Source organism: Malus domestica, chromosome 14 (assembly GCF_042453785.1).
Source record: "Malus domestica chromosome 14, GDT2T_hap1".
NCBI classification, from domain to species: Eukaryota; Viridiplantae; Streptophyta; class Magnoliopsida; order Rosales; family Rosaceae; genus Malus; species Malus domestica.
The window spans coordinates 18060097-18078288 of NC_091674.1; the positions used below are offsets into that span (position 1 = coordinate 18060097).

Below are 18192 nucleotides of genomic sequence, written 5' to 3' on the forward strand. Positions count from 1 at the left end.
GACCAATTCATAACCAATTCACCTTACACCAAAACCTTGAAGCTTTAAAACTCCAAAGCTCCCAAGCAAATCCCGAAGGATCAAGAAAGCTCTCTTCGTTCTTCGTCAACCCAACCTTCAAGATTAAGCCCCAACGGCCCTTGAAGAAAACTTTCAACCATTCATCCAAGATCAAGCCTCGACGGCCATTGGATCTATCACACATCCACAAATCAACACCTTACGGAGATCGAATCAGAGGATCAAATTTGAGAGATAATGTAACCCCTAAATCATTAATACAAAATATTATTTTGTACACGTGTTCTTGTCTCGTTTGTTTCAGGAATTTTCGTGTTCACAATAATATTTAGGGATTTAAGGGTTGGAGAGGATGTGGTGGAGGTGTGCGTGGTGGCCATTTTCGGCTAGTGAAATGACAGAGAAAGGAGATAGAAATGGCGGAGAGAGTTGAAAAATGAGTCACAGTTGGGGTTGTAGAGGGGGGGACCTCTTTCTTTCTGCTTGCGTATGGTGCTTGCCAACCCTATGGAAACTTTTGGGAGCACGTGACTCGCACCTGGGTGGTCACTCTTTTTGTCAACTATATCTATATGGAGTGTACAAGGACACAATTTTTGTTTTGTTAGTGCAATGATGGGACCCTTAATCAGAGTCCTAAAAGTTAAACTCCAACAACCTCAATTAAATTTCATAAAACTGTTAGTTTGTCCATGTGTTTCTAGCACTCGGGTGGCCCCTTGTTCTCTTGGTCGAGTCGAGCGCTCAAGACTTGTGCTAGTTTTATAAAAGTTTTGATTGAGTTATGTATAATTTATCAATTTTAATGAGATGTTTTACTTTATTACTAGTCATTAGAAAGAAGTTTTCTTTTTCACATATCACATAATTATTTGTTTACATAGTATTTAATCATCAATTCTTTAATTCATACATGTATTATGGTTTCACATGACATTCTATAAAATTTCATTTTAAATTTTCACGTTTTTGAGCAAATTTTCATCATTTTTGTCGAAGACAACCGATACCGAGTGAAATATATTTATTGATATTTTCATAAACGTACATATTGATATTTCCATAAATTTGCATATGAATATTTCCATCAATATTCATACTTTAAACACTATGATTGGTTGATTATGATCATGAATCCATGTTGAAAATCATGAAATTTTGATGCTATCCAAACCATTCAAATATATGTTATTTGAAATCATTTATGTGTTCTTTTTTAAATGGAGGGTGGAAATCATCATGTTGGAAATTTTAATATTATTGTTATATTAAATTTATTAATTGAATGGAAATTAAAAATGATTTCTTTTGGTGGAAATATGTGTTTTTTTTTTTTTTTTGAAGAAAGGTGGAAATATGTGTTTGTCTTAACTCTTAATAAAGATTTGCAATTTTTTGCTTTTCATGAAAGGTCACATGTTTTTTCAAAGAGTTATCTCAAATTCTATAAATAGGAAGCCCCTTATAATCATTTAATCATATATTCAAACATATAATGCACTATTGTTAGAGAGTTTTGTAGTGTCCCATTGAGTCCATATAAAAGAGTATTAAAAATAATCGTGGTTCATTGGAGCTTTGTGATTTGGAGTGCTGCAACTATTACAAGCAAGGTATAAAATATCGATGATATTGGATATATCGGTAGTCCAAAAATACAGAAATTTCGATGGAAATATCAGGATATTACCGATATCGATAAAAATTGAATAAAACCCACGGAAATTGTAAGAAAAACTTGGAAATTTTTATTGAAACTTTGCAGGATGTTTATTTAGTTAATTATCTATTAGTTTATCACAAAAAAAAAAATTTGGAAGGAAATGCATTGCATGATGGATTTAACTGATTTAAGTTGATTATATGGCGAGCTGGCAAACATTGTGAGTGTAGAAAATATGTAGTAATTAATGAAAGAAGTTTAAACACACCATAATCATTTATATATAAGGAATTAGTACAATATTTTACACTTTATACATTGCATGGTAAGATACATGAGTGACTTAGTACCACATAGAGTTCCTATCAAGGTCTAAAATATCAATGATATCGGAAATATCGGTAGTCCAAAAAACACGAAAATTTCGATGGAAATATCGGGATAGTATCGATATTTTAGACCTTGATTACAAGAACGTGGTCGTTGTATCCTATAAGACAAGCGCCGATCAACCATAAACATCATAGTAGGGCGTAAACTTGTCGTAAGGATAGAATGTCCAACATTTGCCTCAACCATATATTCGGGTTTTTCTAATCTATTATGTCATGTTCATTTAACAATGGTTACTCATGTACACATTACTTTGATATATAATTGCACAAATTATTTCTTAATTTTCTACATGATTTAATATAGCAATTAGACGCTAAAATTTTCCAACGGATCACAATGTGGCTAACACTCTTTTCTCACTTTCTTCTTTTGGAAATGGTTTTTGTATGCAAGAGTTTGCAACAAGCGTGTGTCTTTGATTTGAATCAAGGTCACTTTATAACTCTTAAGGCCAACAGAGGAAAAGTAGAGATTTGAGGCATCTAACTTTGAAACATTAAAACGGAGGGAGAATGGGATAATTGTATACATAGAAAAAACATAGGTGTAAACGTCTACAATGTATAAATGTTTTAACTTTGAACATATAAAATGTCAATTATTAGGTAATCTCCAACCGAACGGGCTATGTTTAGCCCCTGTCCAAATTATAGCCGTGTAAGAAATTATTTTTTAATAAACAGTGATAGACCATATTTATATACCATCTTCAACCGAAATTGACTATTTTTAGCCCCCTCAATAATTTATTATTTTAAGTTTGTTCTTTAATTTTATTGGTTAATTGAATTAAATTGTCATACTAAAATAAGGTTTCTAGACATATTTTGAATGCCACTTGTCACTAAATGAATAGACCTTCGGGTTTTTATCTTTATATAATCTTAATCATTTTTCGGATAGAATTTTGAGTGACACGTGTCGTTAAAGTGAGCAACTCTCCATATTATGGAAGGGTGACAATAATGTGAGAAATGGTTTATGTATTTATAAAAAAAATAAAAAAAAATACAAAAAAAAATTAGATTTTTAATATTTTTTTTAAATTTCATCCTTTTAAAAAAAATTCAAATCCAACAACTACATGACGTTATGTAGACAATGGCTACTGTAGGTTGGGCCCCATTAGCAGGCTGTCTGGCTGGCTTCAATTCCCCAGCTCGATGGTCATGGGCTGGAGTTTGGCCCAGTATGCCCCTTTTTTCCTTTGGCCTGGACCTCTATTGGAGATGGTTTTTTACTCATTGTGGGCTATAAAAAAGCCCATAACCCTATAACCTAATCCATTGAAGATGGTCTTATATATTGTGTTAGGTATGTGGTCTGTTGGAATATTACTGAACTAAATTGTTGATTAACGTGCTTATTTTTATTAGTGACACATCACATGATTTACAAATTTAGTCTACCTAGCAGGAAAGATGTGGGTTAAGTAATATTTAACTCGTGATCTGAGATCTATTATTTATGAGTGAAATATAATACTATTAAACTGTATATAGTCATCCCGTGACCTTTTCTTTTAATTCAAACAAAAATAAATAAATAAATAAAAGAACATTGGTAATTTGGTAGGAACCTAAAACCTTGTTTCTTCAATGATTTCTTGCATTGATCAAGATACTACTAAACTGTATGTAGTCGTCTCGTGACTTTTTCTTTTAATTCTGTAAACCCTAAAAATTACCAAGTCTACGTGGCGTGTAGGCCGAGTAACTAATAAGCTAATTATGTCCTTCGGTTATGTGTGGGGCGTGCTAACTCGACGACCGAGCTCGACCAGGGAGTAAAATGTGTTGATGTTGCGTTGAGCACGTTGCTAACTTCTTGATCCTGCGATTGCAGCCCGAGGAAGGAACAAGTCTCGGCCTTTGGGTTCTTGAGCCTGAAGACAAGGCTGCTAGTTATGTGAAGTTCACAAATCGTCGGCACTAGGTTCGGTCACAGTGATTATATTCGTAAGAGTGTAAGCACGTCAAACTGACACCAGGCTATATGGACACAAGTATTCGAAAGAGATGTATGTCTTTATAGTAAATGTGGTTCGGCCGTCGGAATGTCAAACTCTGAAACTCATTTGCAAATTCCAATCATAAAACAACTCGACGCTCAATGTGCCGAGCCTAGTAACCTATAACACCTCACTCCGCCGAGAAGGCTGATGAGATGACCTCTACCAACAAGAACTCGAAAGTCCCTGTCGACCGAAACTTGGATAAATAACTAGTCGGTCTCGAAGTAGTGCTGTTTATCCAAACTGAATGTCCTCATTGATCGGCTGATTCTACGACTTCAGTGTTGTTTATCCAAACTAAAGATGTCGCCGGTTGTCTTCACAATGTTGTTTATCCTAATCGAAGATATCGCCGGTTACCTTCACAGTGCTGTGTGTTGGCGGAAGAAAAGGGAGAAGGATAAAATCTCAAGTTGTTGAGAAGCTTTGCGCATGGCAATTTGTGTATTGAATTGAAGAGAGCCTTGAACAATGCACTCCCTCTTCTATTTATATATAGTAACAAACCCCTTTATGGCCGAGCTAGAATCGTACTCGGATTAGAACTCTTCAACCCAATCTGATTAGGTTTTGGCCAGTCCTAGCTCCAATAGGAATTTGAACCAAACTCCATAACAAACCAAATTAATCTCTTGATCCTAAGCACCTTCAGCTTCAAAACTCCTTGTTCCACTAAGAATCGACTACTTCACCGTTTATCTAAACTAATCCTCTTTGCAACAAGATTCAGTCGACCCTAACTGGACAACCCACAGGAAAATTCTAAATAAATGCCATTGGGCAAGAATAATCCCAGGCTCGCCCCAAAATAATATTTTGAGCTCAAACAAATTATGAAGTTTCTGGAGCTAGAGGGCAAATATGACATATTCTCGAATGGACTTGTTGAAAGGTAGTTGAAAGAATGTGATTTTGCACTTTGAGAACATTAACGAAAAACTCCCGGTACTATTTACTTTAACAAAAAACTATATTTTTACCCTAAAAAATCAATCATGATACTATTCAATTTACCTTTTATTTTGTTCTTATCATGAAAACTCAAAATTTTCAAATCCTTTTCCATTAATTTTCCTATTTTTCTATCCTTTATAGTTTGAATAAATATAAAACCCACCCAAACTTCACATTCATTCATTCATTCACAATTCATTGCATAAGAAAACCTTTGCAACACATTGAACAAACGATTTTCTCATTCTTCATTGAGGTTACACGAAAAACCGAACAAGAAGTCCAAATCTGATCAACGACTTCATGATTTTCAATAACCACACTCCTATTGTAAGGGTGCGTTTGTTGCACCGGACTATCTCGGAATGACCACACTTCTATTATAATAAAAGTTCACTGCCATGAGGCGTCCCAATCAAATAATGCAATGTTATGAAGTGAGAAACTTACACAGAGCGCCAAAATGATGGTAAAGGAGAGCAACACACTCCCGGCTGAATTACCGGGAAATGGTAAGGTCAGTTGCAAGCAACAGAAAATTTAGGTTTTTGCCATGAAACAAAAACTTCTACAATTCAACACAATGGAGCCGAAATTTCAATTATACAGATAGTTTCACTTCTTTTTTTGTTTTTGGGAAAAAAAAAGTTGCACTAATAGTGATACACTAATGGCTCTTTTGCCACTGTAGAAGTAAATTTTCAGCTTCATACTTCCATACGGCATAAAAGAAGGCAGAGGTGAATAATCAAAACTTGCAGTCAAGAGAAAGCCAAGCAGCACAGGATGATCCAGAAGGAGTTCTCAGAAGTTACAGGTAAAGCTTCTGCAATCGTTCAGCCCTTACCCTGCGAGAGAGAAAAGTATGCAGTTATACATCGTTGGTTTCAGAGAAAACGCAGTTGATAAACTTGGATAAACTCCAAGGTCACCAATCGATGAATTAACTTACAGATTTCCCCATAACAACTAATTCACATCGCCAATTACTTTAGGCTTCCATTCACTACTATTTGACCTACTGTAAGTATCCAAGGATGCCAGGTAAGATACTTCTTACATTTGATTCATCAAAGTTTCGTAGCTATTAATACAATCACGATTAACTCTCCACGAAACATTAAAAACTTAGGGAATGATAACCGCACACCCTTTTTCTTCCCCAACATACCCCCGTCTAATTCTGTCCATTGTTTCTGTTTAATTAATTCAATCCGTAGGCCAGAAACAAAGAGAGGCATGTAGGAAGAGAAAAATGGTGTGGCAATTCCCAAAACTTATAGCAGTTTTTCCCCTATTGCTTTTTGGAAGTAATTCTTATTTCTAAATTTATGTACCTTGTGAGGAGGAGTTCCTGGTCTTAACATGTTGTTTATCCCAAGCTTCCCCTTCTTCTCAGAGGCTTTCAAAATCTGGAAGGAACATGTCAATGTATCATCTACACTCATCATGGCACCAGCATTATCAAACTCCCCACAGTAATTTGGAGCTGAAAATATGGTAACCAGCTTCCTTTTTCCAAAAAACTCATATCCATCTTCCACAACCTGATAAATGAAACCCAAGAAATTTAATAAGAAATGGACAAACATTGAGAGACTACTAATAAAATTCAGTTTGCATCTCAGACCAGGCAAAAACATGTTCACAACTAATCATATAAAGAATTTCACTCCAGCATCAATTGAAAGAGAGTATCCAATCAATTAAATGTGTACGTGACGGAACAGGTGAAACACAAGAAGTCCTCCTGTGAATAAATTTTTCAAGTGTGCACCTATTTATTGAAAAATTTATACCTGTGCCCAGAATCTCAACACAGCACATGGCATACTAGCATTCGATACCAATACATCATTAGGGTAACAACCCAATGGACATGCCACAATGACAAAGTAGATGATGAGTAGTGGAATGAATATGACAAGGAGTGGAAATCAACCCATAAAAACAGATAAATCATGCAAACACACACAGAATCTCAAATTATAACTTACTCCATGTGCTTTTACATGTTCACCAAATTCGAAAGATGAAATTTTAAATAAAGTTACTTCAAAATTATCATCCATATTACTGTCATGACAAGTTTAACTGTACAATAAAAGTGATTATTTGAAGATGCATCACATGAGGCCAAATATTTAAGTTCCCAGACTTTGTGTATACATGAGCATGCAGGTCCAGTTCAGTATAAAAAAAAACAAAAAGAGAGAAAATAACTTCATAGCACCTGATGAGCGCGGCAAATAAGATCTAGGTCATGTTTCTGGAGAAACTCAGCAACCTTGTCAGCCCCAAATGTATATGACACGCCACGATCATTCTCTCCCCAACCTTCAACATCTTTATCAGGATCAGCCCATAATAGATCACAGAGAAGGCCCTGATCTGGCACATCCACTGGCCGTGCAATATTCCTGATCTCATCTAAGTGTTTCAAATCAGGAGATAGACCGCCATGCATGCAAAGGATCTTCTCATCAATAAGAGCAGCAACAGGAAGACAGTTGAAGCAGTCAGTAAATGTCTTCCAAATACGAACATTAAATCTTCTCTTGCACTCATCATAGAATCCATAGATGCGGTTGATGGAAGCGCATTCATGGTTGCCTCTGAGGAGAAAAAAGTTCTCCTTGTATTTGATCTTGTATGCAAGGAGAAGGCATATTGTCTCTATGCTCTGCTTACCACGATCAACATAGTCTCCTAGGAATAAATAATTGGCTTCTGGTGGGTACCCACCATACTCAAACAGTCGCAAAAGATCTGAAAACTGACCGTGAACATCTCCTGGGAAACAAAGAGGGAAGATGAGCGTTGTCATCTTAGTAATCAACAGAAATTTCACATGTTTTTAATTTAGGAAACCATTATAAAAAAATAAATATAAATAAAAAAAGACTAACATACATCTACATTGTAGATTCAATTTGAAATCGGTCTTTCATATTTATTTAAAACAAGATCCTTTTACCGTGATCAACAGAAACGAATTTGCTTCCATTTCATAAAGACAAGAGTGAAGATGAGAATGCAAACCAAATAAAGGTTGGTGGTCATGAGTATAAAATTACTTCACTGAAATTCCTTAACAAGTCATGGCGCTAAATGGTGGAAAGTGAAAGGAACCTAATAAACAAAAAAGTGGAGCCCAAAAGCTATGCTTGCCCTCTGCATCCAATAAATAGAAGCTATATGTGCTATTTTGTGTGCTATAACAATTCGAGTGACACGTAACACTACAAGACTGGCATACTAGAAAAACACAAGAAAATTTAGCCGACATTCAAGTTGTATATGCCAGTGTAATAAATGAGGATCAAATATAACGGCTAATGCATGGTAACATCAACTTTCCACATTTACCCGCAGGAAGGGGGGGGGGCATCAAATTTTGACTACATTCATGAGTCAATCTCCACCTCAAAAAAGGGTACTCTCATTCGTCACAATGACGAACTTCAATGGCTATCCACCAAATCCAACTTCAGAGAATGCCTACTTACACAAAGCACATATGGAACTAGAGACGCAAAAATCGATGCCTGTCTAATCTAAAAGTTGAAAAAAAAGCACAATACAGCCACATCATAGACACTAGTCCTGGATGACCTAAGAACTATTCTTCAGAGTAAGAAGCATATTTAACGCACCAACAGGCAACCATGCCAAAACAAAAGACAAGGGACAAGCTAACGAATTACTGAAAGGCTCATACGAAACCTCATGGCGCAATGCTCAAAAGTTTTGTCACATACCCCTGCCAAAGTCGTAAAATTTTCTAATGAAAAGCTACATTAAATCCTCTGACCCTCAACTTTACTTCACAAGAAAAAACCAGTAATAATCCAAAATGTGCTAAATCATACTTTCCACTTTGCAATATATATATATATATATGTGTGTGTGTGTGTGTGTGAAATTTCACCCATAAAGCTAACAGATTAATACATATGGATATAGTAACCCTTTTACTGGTAATTGCCCCTTCTGCTCTAATCAAATGAACCATAAACCGAAAAAATAAACTCATTTTCTTTCCAACAAATTACACAAACCAGACATACAAAATTCCAATTTCCAACCATCAAACTCTTTTTATATTTGCAAATTACCCACATTACTCTTTCACACAATCAAGTCCAAATTCAACACATAAACATGCAAACAAAGTCAAAGAAGCAACTTTTCAGTTCATCCGAAGCGAAAAACCAAAACTTTCAATCCACATATCAATTAAAAACCCTAGTCCTTTACCACAAATCTTAATTGGAGCTTCAAGCTCCAGAAGATTCGGCTGACTGAGAAAGATTTCCTTGGAGGCAGAGCAAAGCTGCCGTATTTCAGCTTCCGTCAGTTGCACCTGTTTGGTGGTCCGGCCATTCTTCGCAGCCACAAGCTTTCGTATAAGATCGTCGACAATACTCTCGTCCATCACAGCAAGTCTTCTCTACCCACCCACAAATCGCACCCAGAAAAAAAAAAAAAAAACCCAATAAAGCAAACGAACCCAGAATACCAAAACCCTAGCTCTTGGGTGAGGTGAAAATTGAGAGGAGATCCGAGAGAGAGAATCAGAAGAAAAAGAAGAGTGTCGAAATCACAAGGAGAGATTTTGGGAAATAATATCTAGGGATTTACATGTTGGAGAAGATGTGGTGGAGGTGTGCGTGGAGGCCATTTTCGGCTGGTAAAATGACGCAGAGAGGAGAGAGAGAGAGAGAGAGAGAGAGAGAGAGAGGAGAGAATTGAAAAGTGAGTCCGAGTTGGGGTTGGGGGAGGACATGGCGGGTATTTTATTATTATTTTATTTTTGCTTAGTTTGGTGGATTTTTGAAATTTCATACATCTATTTTTTTTATTTTTTTATTAAACGGTATATTTTGTTAGATTAAATTAGATGTTAGATTAGCCACTGATGATATTTGAACTCACACCGTCATGCAAGAACTCAACTGTTTTCACTACTGTGGTAAATGTCACTTGCCTATTTTATTTTTTCATACTAGTGATATTTGAGAAGGATCTAACAAATTTTACCATTAGCTTCTTATTCATTGCATCCTTAAAACCGCAAATTTAATTATCTGTTGCGAGTCATAAAGAAATCAAAATTCAAGAATGTGGTCTGTTATGATAAATATTTTTAACCACTTCTAATGTGATGCCATAAATTATATAGAAAGATTATTATGTTTATGAATTGTGATTTGGTTACAATTATGAGACTCGAATTCGTAATGCCAAGAATTTTTTGTTTCCTATATTTCGATCTTATTTGAATTTTCTTGCTAATTATGATCTAGAGAATTAACTCAACAAAATGGTATATTCGATTTTTCACCCACTATATATGCAATTTTCGTAAATATTTACACCATTAAATATGTGAAGAAATATGTCACATGGCTGGAATTAGTAAGACATTCGATTTCCGATTACGTTATCCTCCTATTTGCGTGACATGCTAATGTAATTTTCTTCTACAAAATGATGCATGCACATTGAATAATAATGACTTATATTTCAAATCTTAAAATTCCAACTAATGTGACAACATTTGTTTTTTGTTTATATTTCACTTGCTCAATGATTGACTTTCCTTTTCCTTTTGCATGGTTGCCGTATTCGGGGAACAATAATAAAGTTGTAGGCTCTTTAGTTCATTTTTATTCTTCGTTATATATTTTAAAGTTTGAGAAGAGTGTGGTTGTAGCTTAACTACAATCTCAACCCGATGAGTGAACATCGTAAAGAAGATAGAAGTAGAAAAATATGAATAAGATGAAAATAGAGTTTTGTCGGGATATTGGGTGTCACACTAGAGTGATAGTTAAGATGAATTTTATTTTTCGATACTGTATAATGTTAGTGAGTATTAGTAAGGGAGGAATTACATTTGCTTCTTTTAATGGTTGTCAAATTTTTAATAGTAAATTTGTTCATTCATGCCACGTAAAAAATTAACAGATTTAATGATAAAGTTTCAAAAAATAAAAAATAAAACGAAAATTGAGTTTCAAAAATTAAAATAGCACAATTTGAATAAGAAAAGAAAAAATGAGCTTAAAATGGAATTTCATCAGACTTTTTGCTTTTCCTTTTCCATTTTCCACTTGACTTGACTTACCACCCAACACTACACATGCTTCTCTCCCATTGGTGCTCCCTTTGGACATGCCACCGCAAGCAATCCCCAATTTTCTCATGTAATTTGGATTGGATAATGCCACGTCATAAAAATAACCCCATACCCAACAAAAAACATGTGTTTTTTTTAGTACATCGATATTTTTATAATAACAGAAAGGGAAAACAAAAACAAGTGTTTTGAATCACCATCGATGCGTGTGCATTTTTTCTCATCACTTATGTTCATCATACATCTCATTATCTAATGCGTATTCTTCTAATTAACTATGGTTAATTTTTTTTTTATCAAAATTAGAAAATAAATTTTTAAGATTAAAATTAAGTGAGTTTTAACGAAAAGTTCACAGTACTGTTCACTTTAAGGAAAAACCATATTTTTACACTAAAAAATCAAACTTGTTACTATTCACTTCGCTCTTTATTTTGTCCTTATCATTAAAACTCAAAGTTTTCAAACCATTTTCATTAGTTTTCGTTAAAATTAATCATAATTAGCTGAAAAGATACATGTCATATGATGAGACGTATAATAAACATACATCATAATTATGGTGATGAGCAAAAGTGGTTGCCCGACGGTAGCCTCACCGGAATATTCCCCTTTTACTTCCCGTTACCAAACACACCTCACCCTTTCCCGAAAACTATAAATACTTCTCTTTCTTCACCCTTTCCTGTTCTTGCCCTAGCCTAGAAACCCCCATTTCGCCGCAACGTCCCCAATTTTCTCTCTCTTTCTCTCACTTTCTCGCACCAAATCCACAATTTCCTGCACATTTTCCCGAGAAAATTCGCCCAAATGGTCCTTCCCAGATCACTTTAGCTGATTCCTCCTCGTTATGGATCGCAGGGCGGTGTTCGGCGACTCCTTCTGTGAATTTATCGGCTGAGTGTTGTAAATTTATCGGTTGAGTGTTTTGGCGATGGAAGCGGTGGACTTGAGTTTTCCCGTGGATGTAGCCACCGTGCCGAAGTTTTTGGGTGTGGAGGCGCTTGTGAGAGCTGGGGTTACAGTCAAGGAGCTAGAACCTTGTGATTCGGACCGCGTTTCGGTCCGAGTTACCTCATACACCGAGGCTTGCAGCTCATCGTTGAGGGATAAAGGTGGTTTCTTGGCCTGTTTTCTTAGTTTTATTTGACATTTGAATTGTGGGTTTTATGTTTCTCTCTTGCTTTTAGTTGTATATTCACAAATTTAAGTTTTGAGGTTTGCTATGGTTGTTAGTTTTCGGAATCGCAGCTCATTATATTTCCCAATTTAAGCATTTCCTTTGATTTTCCTTGTTTATTTGTTACTTGCTCCAATATTTGTAGTTTTACTTTTAGTCTAGTTTTCTTTCCAGGATTTCTTCATTTGGTTGTGTATATCGTTTTGTTACTGAAAAGTTTCGTAATTTTATGTACTGGGGAATGGTTATGTTCTCAGAGTTAACGAATGCGGTTAGTACTTCAGAGAATGAACCAACTAAGCTCGGTGATATGATGTGCCGGGGCAGCAATCGGAGTGAAGAATTGTCCAGGCATCTACATGGCAGGGGAAAAAATGGTTTTCTGTTGGATACTGGTGCTGATAGCGTACAGTTAGAACGGAAACCAGGAAAGTTGTCAAAATTGGGTGGTTTATCTAAGAGACGACGTGTTGCTCGATTTGAAGATCCAACGAGCCTTGTTGAAGTTGACGGGATAAAGGATATGTCATATAAGCTTGGATCTTTACTTATAAAGTGTGGTTCATCAGGTAATATATGTTTCTTTTGGAGCTGTGAATTAGTTATTTGACGTAAATGCTTGTTTATTATCATCAGGTTCCAAATTCAAAAAACTGACCCGGGAAGGTCTTTTAAGATGGCAGATGCCATCTGTGGTCTCTTCACATGTGCAATTTTAATTGGTCTGTATTTATTAGTCGCTTAAATGTTAGATTAGTAATTTTTCGCCTATTGTGTTTTTTATTTTCTCTGGAGTTGTTTAATGCGGCGAATGTAAAATTTTCTTGGCTGGAAAGTCCACTTTATTGTCACAATTCTTGATGTTGGGGAAAATTAAGATTCCCGGACAGCTCTTACTTCTGTTGGCCACATCAACATCATCTAGCTATTGTCAGTCTGTTGCTTAACATCAGAGTATTATGGATTAATTGCAGTTGATTGGAAGTAAATATTTTTCTTAGTGAAGCATAAGTAACGGAGATTCTGGAATGAAAATATTGCATGAGGATAATATTCCAATACTAAAACTGTCCAAACCCACTCAAAATATTTACAGTCAACAATATATATATATATATATATATATATATATATATATATATAATTATTATTATTATTATTATTATTATTCTTATTATTATTAACCAAACCTTTTGTCAGTTTCCCATGTAAGCTCGTAGGTGTGTGATATTTTGATTACCAATTATATACATGCTCTGGACGTATAGGCATTTTTTCCTATATAAAAATGTTGTTAAACATTAGCGGTTATTTAGCACATGGATCATTTTGACGTTTGTTCAATAGCTGAACTGAAGCATTTTTAACTTTTGAACCTTCGCAATGGAACTTTAAAAGGTAATCGAAGGAATAGAAATTACGATATTTCCCTCCGATGACTGAGGATGCAATGTTGTCTGAGACTTTTTCAAGCATTTTAGAATGCTGTGGAATTACATCTGCTGGGTCCATAATCTTCTTTCTGCAAATTCTTTTATTCCTTAAAGTTCAATTGATGTACTAGTTCTCCTTCTTTGAGAGTAAAAAAATTATGCCCCACTAGTTTCTTTAGGCCTCATTTAGTCACTGGCTTTGGATTGTGATGGACAACCCAATATATTCATGGTACGTTGAAGGAACAAATGAAATAAGTTTCCTTCATGTCAAATCTCCTTCTAATCCTCCCAAATGAGGCCTTTGGGCGTTTGACGTGTCCATTGTATCTTGCAGGACTTTTCTTCTTTTATATTAAGTTAACTGTTAATTTTATTTGAGTGGTTGGAAATTTTAAACATTAACTTGCAAGTGCTGTCTCCAAAATGCATGCTTTGATTTTCTATGGCCATAATGCTATACTTAACCACACTGCGTGTCCCATTAAATGTGTAGGATTTTCCTTTTCATGGATTTTAAGTGTTTCTGCTGAGAGCTATTCTGTGCCTTTCTGTGTTATACATTCCAGATAAGACTCAATTGGTGAAACAAAAGAACAACTCTACAAGCAAGCGAGGTGAAAAGAGAAATCTCAAACTTCCTGCAAAGACTAAACACGATTCCTTCTCTGTAAAGCCGGGTTTGGCAAGCTTCAGTTCAGCCGCTGGTGGAAACAACTTTTATGGTATGACATTCCACGAAAGGCAAATTCCTTCCTTCAATGTATCATGACCTCCTTAAAGGAGTGTATTTGTTCCATTATTACCAGACTATCAATGTGCATACTGGGCAAAAATTAAATTGTAATTTAAATGAATGTCAGGAGTACATGGCCTTAAGTCAGATAATCACGATGTTACACAGCTGGTAGATGATGTGCCACTGAATGAGCTCCTTGATGGGACATACAAGTGTCCTAGCTTAGGCAGGGGAAAGGGGAAGAAACCAGCAAATGTAAACGATAGTTTTCTGCATGCAGTTAAAAAGGCTTGTTCTACCCTCCAGCAACCGAGGTCTGTTCAGCCCCAACTTAATGCTGAAGTAGACAGCAATCCCGACAAGATAATGTTGCCATGGCCGTTATGCACAACTTCTGTTGTAGCTTCTGGTGTCGATAGTGATAAAGGAGAGCCATTCATCACAGATATGTCTTCATGTAATGAGGTCAGTGATCAGTGGTAATGGAAGATATATTAGCCCTGGAGAAAACTTTCATTTTTTAACCTGTTTGATTAAACTAGAAGTTTAAGGATTATGTGGCAAATCATGCAAAAGGTATTCTTCAGGGTAATAGTTATTTGGATTGGTCTTGTGAATCCAGCATAGATATGCTGCTGGACCTAACTGTAGTTTGGGTTCCTTGTGTGAGCATTTGCACATTTTAGTTATTAGTATTAGGCTCCACTCACAAGGATTTTAATTCTGTTGTCCAGCTGCTAGAGTTTATTGCAATCATATTATTAGTGATGAAACTACTAATGATTGATGATGTACGTTTCTTTTTTGTAGGTACAGGATTCACATAGAAAGCCTGACACTCCTGCTAATCCCCTTGATTTGCCATTGTGTGAACCTAAGTATGTCTTGGAACGCTTGGCCCTTCCTCCACCCAAGGATTTGGAATCTTTGCTTTTGGATGCAGCAAAACCTGCTTCATCTTCAAAAAATACTCCTGATCCATGTTCAGGCAGACAAATATCTCGCCGAGCAAGCTTGCCTCCTTTTTCATGGTCACATACTTCTAATGGGCACTGTAGAACCAGTTCCGATGCGGCCAAACAGTCCACAAGCAGGGGGACATGCCAAGGCCGATGGCTAAGAATAGAGAGGAATATTCTTAGTTCATTGTGGGTTGCCACTAGTAATTTGACAGACTTGGAGTCACTCAGCTATAATCAAAGTCTAGTTCCTTCTGCAAGGCTAAAAGTGGCTGGTTCCCACGATAAAGTTTGCCCATCCATATCTGTTAGTCTTCCTCAGTGTCAACAAGATTCATTATCTAACGCAACATGTTCGAAAGATTCCTACATTCCGCAAGGTAATTTATTTACTTTTTGTTTCTCTAAACGGAATGCCGGCATGAGTTTGAGTTATATACTAAAACTTCAATATGTTACATTGGTTGCTGGAAATATTTACCATCCTTCTAAAAATTTTGGAAATGTTATCAGTCCCACTACTTGGGACATTGCCTTTTATAAATTTTTGTTCTGTTGGAAATGCAGAATCTGGAGGCAAGCTGAAGCAGTCGGGAGATTGTAACGGTACAGCTTCCTCTTTGTAGCCTCTCTTTATGCTTCTTGTTTGTATGGTGTAATGCATGTGTTTGGGGCTTGGGGTGGTGGGGTGATATGCATAAAGGAGGTATCGAGGAAGATGACAAAGAATGACAATTGCATATTGCATATTGGCACTAAAACTCATTCCCAAGAGGCCTACCTTGGGTTATACCAAGTCACAGGAGCAAACTGAGTAGATATCCCGTCCTTGTAGTATTACACGATCTAGCTGAGTCTTAGATTAGCTCTTTGGCTGATATTTTCCCAATTAATCTTCATGAGATGTGCCAAACAGTGCATAATATATGCTTGAAATGGAAAAGTAAATAAATCTGATAGGCTATAGCCTCGTTAGGAAATAGGAACTGAATGTGAGGCCCATCAATTGCACAATTATGTATTTTATCATTCTTGGCTTATAAAAGATTTTAGCTGTATCTTACTCTGCGTGCACTTCATTTCTATTTTCTGCTTCTGCAGCTTTGCTTTTGTGCTTTTCTGAGTGAGATGCTTTTTGTTTGTTCAGATGAGCATTGTTCAAAAGTATTAAGTGCTGCTCGAACACTTTGTGACATGGCAACTCGTCCCTCAAGGAAAAATCCAGATGGAATCATAAGGTGGCCAAAGAAGCCTTCACAAAAAGCCATGAAAGCTCGGAAGTTGAAATCAATTGAGAAACCTGAAGAAGCGTTTGGAACATCAGTTGCAGTATCTGGGTCCGACAATCCTGGGAGAAGCGTGGATCGGATGCTGCCCCCAAAGAAGCCCAAGTTCTCTTTGAATGATGATAAAAGGGATTTCAATAATTTTACTTCTGTAAGGAAAGGACCAACAAATTGGTCTACGCCCAGATCAAGTAGGTCATCACCTAGCAGATCAATTAAGGAGTCAATTGTGGATATTAGACATTCAACAGCGGATGTAGTAAAGCATTCCTTTATGATGCCACCACCAGCTCGGGTTCCAGAAAAGACTTCAAACAGACAAGCGAAGCAAAGAAAGTTATTGGTAACGGAATGGAACCGAGGAAGGGACCGGCTAGACTGATGAGTATCGTCGCAATCAGGTTTAAGATTTATTCCTACTGAGTACTGACAAGGTTCGTCATTTAACCTGATGTCTCTGGGGATTTATTGGAAATAGTTGATTTGTACATATCATGCCCTAGGTGGAATAGGGAAAGGTTGCTAGGGTTTAGTTTTAGGAGGAGGATGAATAGGAATTTCATGTTGTAACAAAGAATACCGCTAGACTGTAGTATTAAGTGACAAGTTTTAATTCGATGTTAGATTTTGTGAGAGCGGAGAGAAACTTATGTGGGGCTTGGCTTGCCACTGGATTATGCTGAGTGACATTACAATCCATTCAAAACTTGCCATTTGCTAGAGATTAAAAGTTTTAGAATGTTAACATAAAAACCTAGCTAAAAAGATTATTCAAAACTAAAACAAAAAATAGAAAAATAAACACATACCCCATCACCAGTAATTTTAAGGTTTTGTGAGATGTGATCGAAAAAGTTTGTTAGATTTGTTTGATATATAATCTTTGTTACTGGGTATGATTAACTGGAATATTTTTTTTTATTTTTTATTTTATAAAATATAACAGAGAAGTGACAGCCAAACCCGACCAAATAAAACCCTCCTATTTCTTTCTTAACACTCTGTACAACCTTATAATTTCTCTATCTTTATTAAAGAAAAGATTTTGATCATTAGCGGAAGACAAGGTATTTCTAGGGTTGGTTTTTACAGGTTTAACAAATGGAAGAAGATAGGTGTGTGTATATATAGGATCAAGGGATAAATAGTTTTACAAATATTTTTTAGCATTTAGATTTTATAACATCCAAAGGTTCTTATCAATTCATTAAATGACATGGATACTTATGTGGATTTTAACTAATATTAATGATATTTGAAAGAACAAAAAACTAATATTAATGATAAAAATAAAACTGACAACAACAACAACAACAAACAACAACAACAACAAAGCCTTTTCCCACTAAGTGGGGTCGGCTATATGAATCCTAGAACGCCATTGCGCTCGGTTTTGTGTCAT

The 18192-nt window shown here is 35.9% G+C and overlaps 2 protein-coding genes across 5 annotated transcripts; one reads left to right on the forward strand and one right to left on the reverse strand.

Annotated features, from left to right (window-relative positions):
- Window positions 1-5561: 5561 nt before the first annotated feature.
- Window positions 5562-9830, reverse strand: LOC103411647 (serine/threonine-protein phosphatase PP1-like). The gene is made up of 4 exons (XM_008350279.4): window positions 9309-9830; window positions 7282-7841; window positions 6386-6595; window positions 5562-5896 (listed from the first exon to the last, which is right to left on the reverse strand). The coding sequence occupies exons 1-4, from the start codon at window positions 9484-9486 to the stop codon at window positions 5885-5887; spliced, it is 960 nt and encodes a 319-aa protein (XP_008348501.2). The 5' UTR covers window positions 9487-9830; the 3' UTR covers window positions 5562-5884.
- Window positions 9831-11863: 2033 nt separating this feature from the next.
- Window positions 11864-17423, forward strand: LOC103411627 (uncharacterized). Of its 4 annotated transcripts, none has more exons than XM_008350257.4 (7): window positions 11864-12308; window positions 12631-12942; window positions 14376-14531; window positions 14670-15010; window positions 15356-15884; window positions 16072-16110; window positions 16652-17423. In XM_008350257.4, the coding sequence occupies exons 1-7, from the start codon at window positions 12128-12130 to the stop codon at window positions 17170-17172; spliced, it is 2079 nt and encodes a 692-aa protein (XP_008348479.1). In that variant the 5' UTR covers window positions 11864-12127; the 3' UTR covers window positions 17173-17423. The 4 variants fall into 4 exon arrangements, with proteins under 4 accessions (XP_008348479.1, XP_008348491.1, XP_008348485.1 ...); XM_008350269.4 differs by having other exon boundaries at window positions 11880-12308; window positions 12658-12942; XM_008350263.4 differs by having other exon boundaries at window positions 11881-12308; window positions 15362-15884.
- Window positions 17424-18192: the final 769 nt, after the last annotated feature.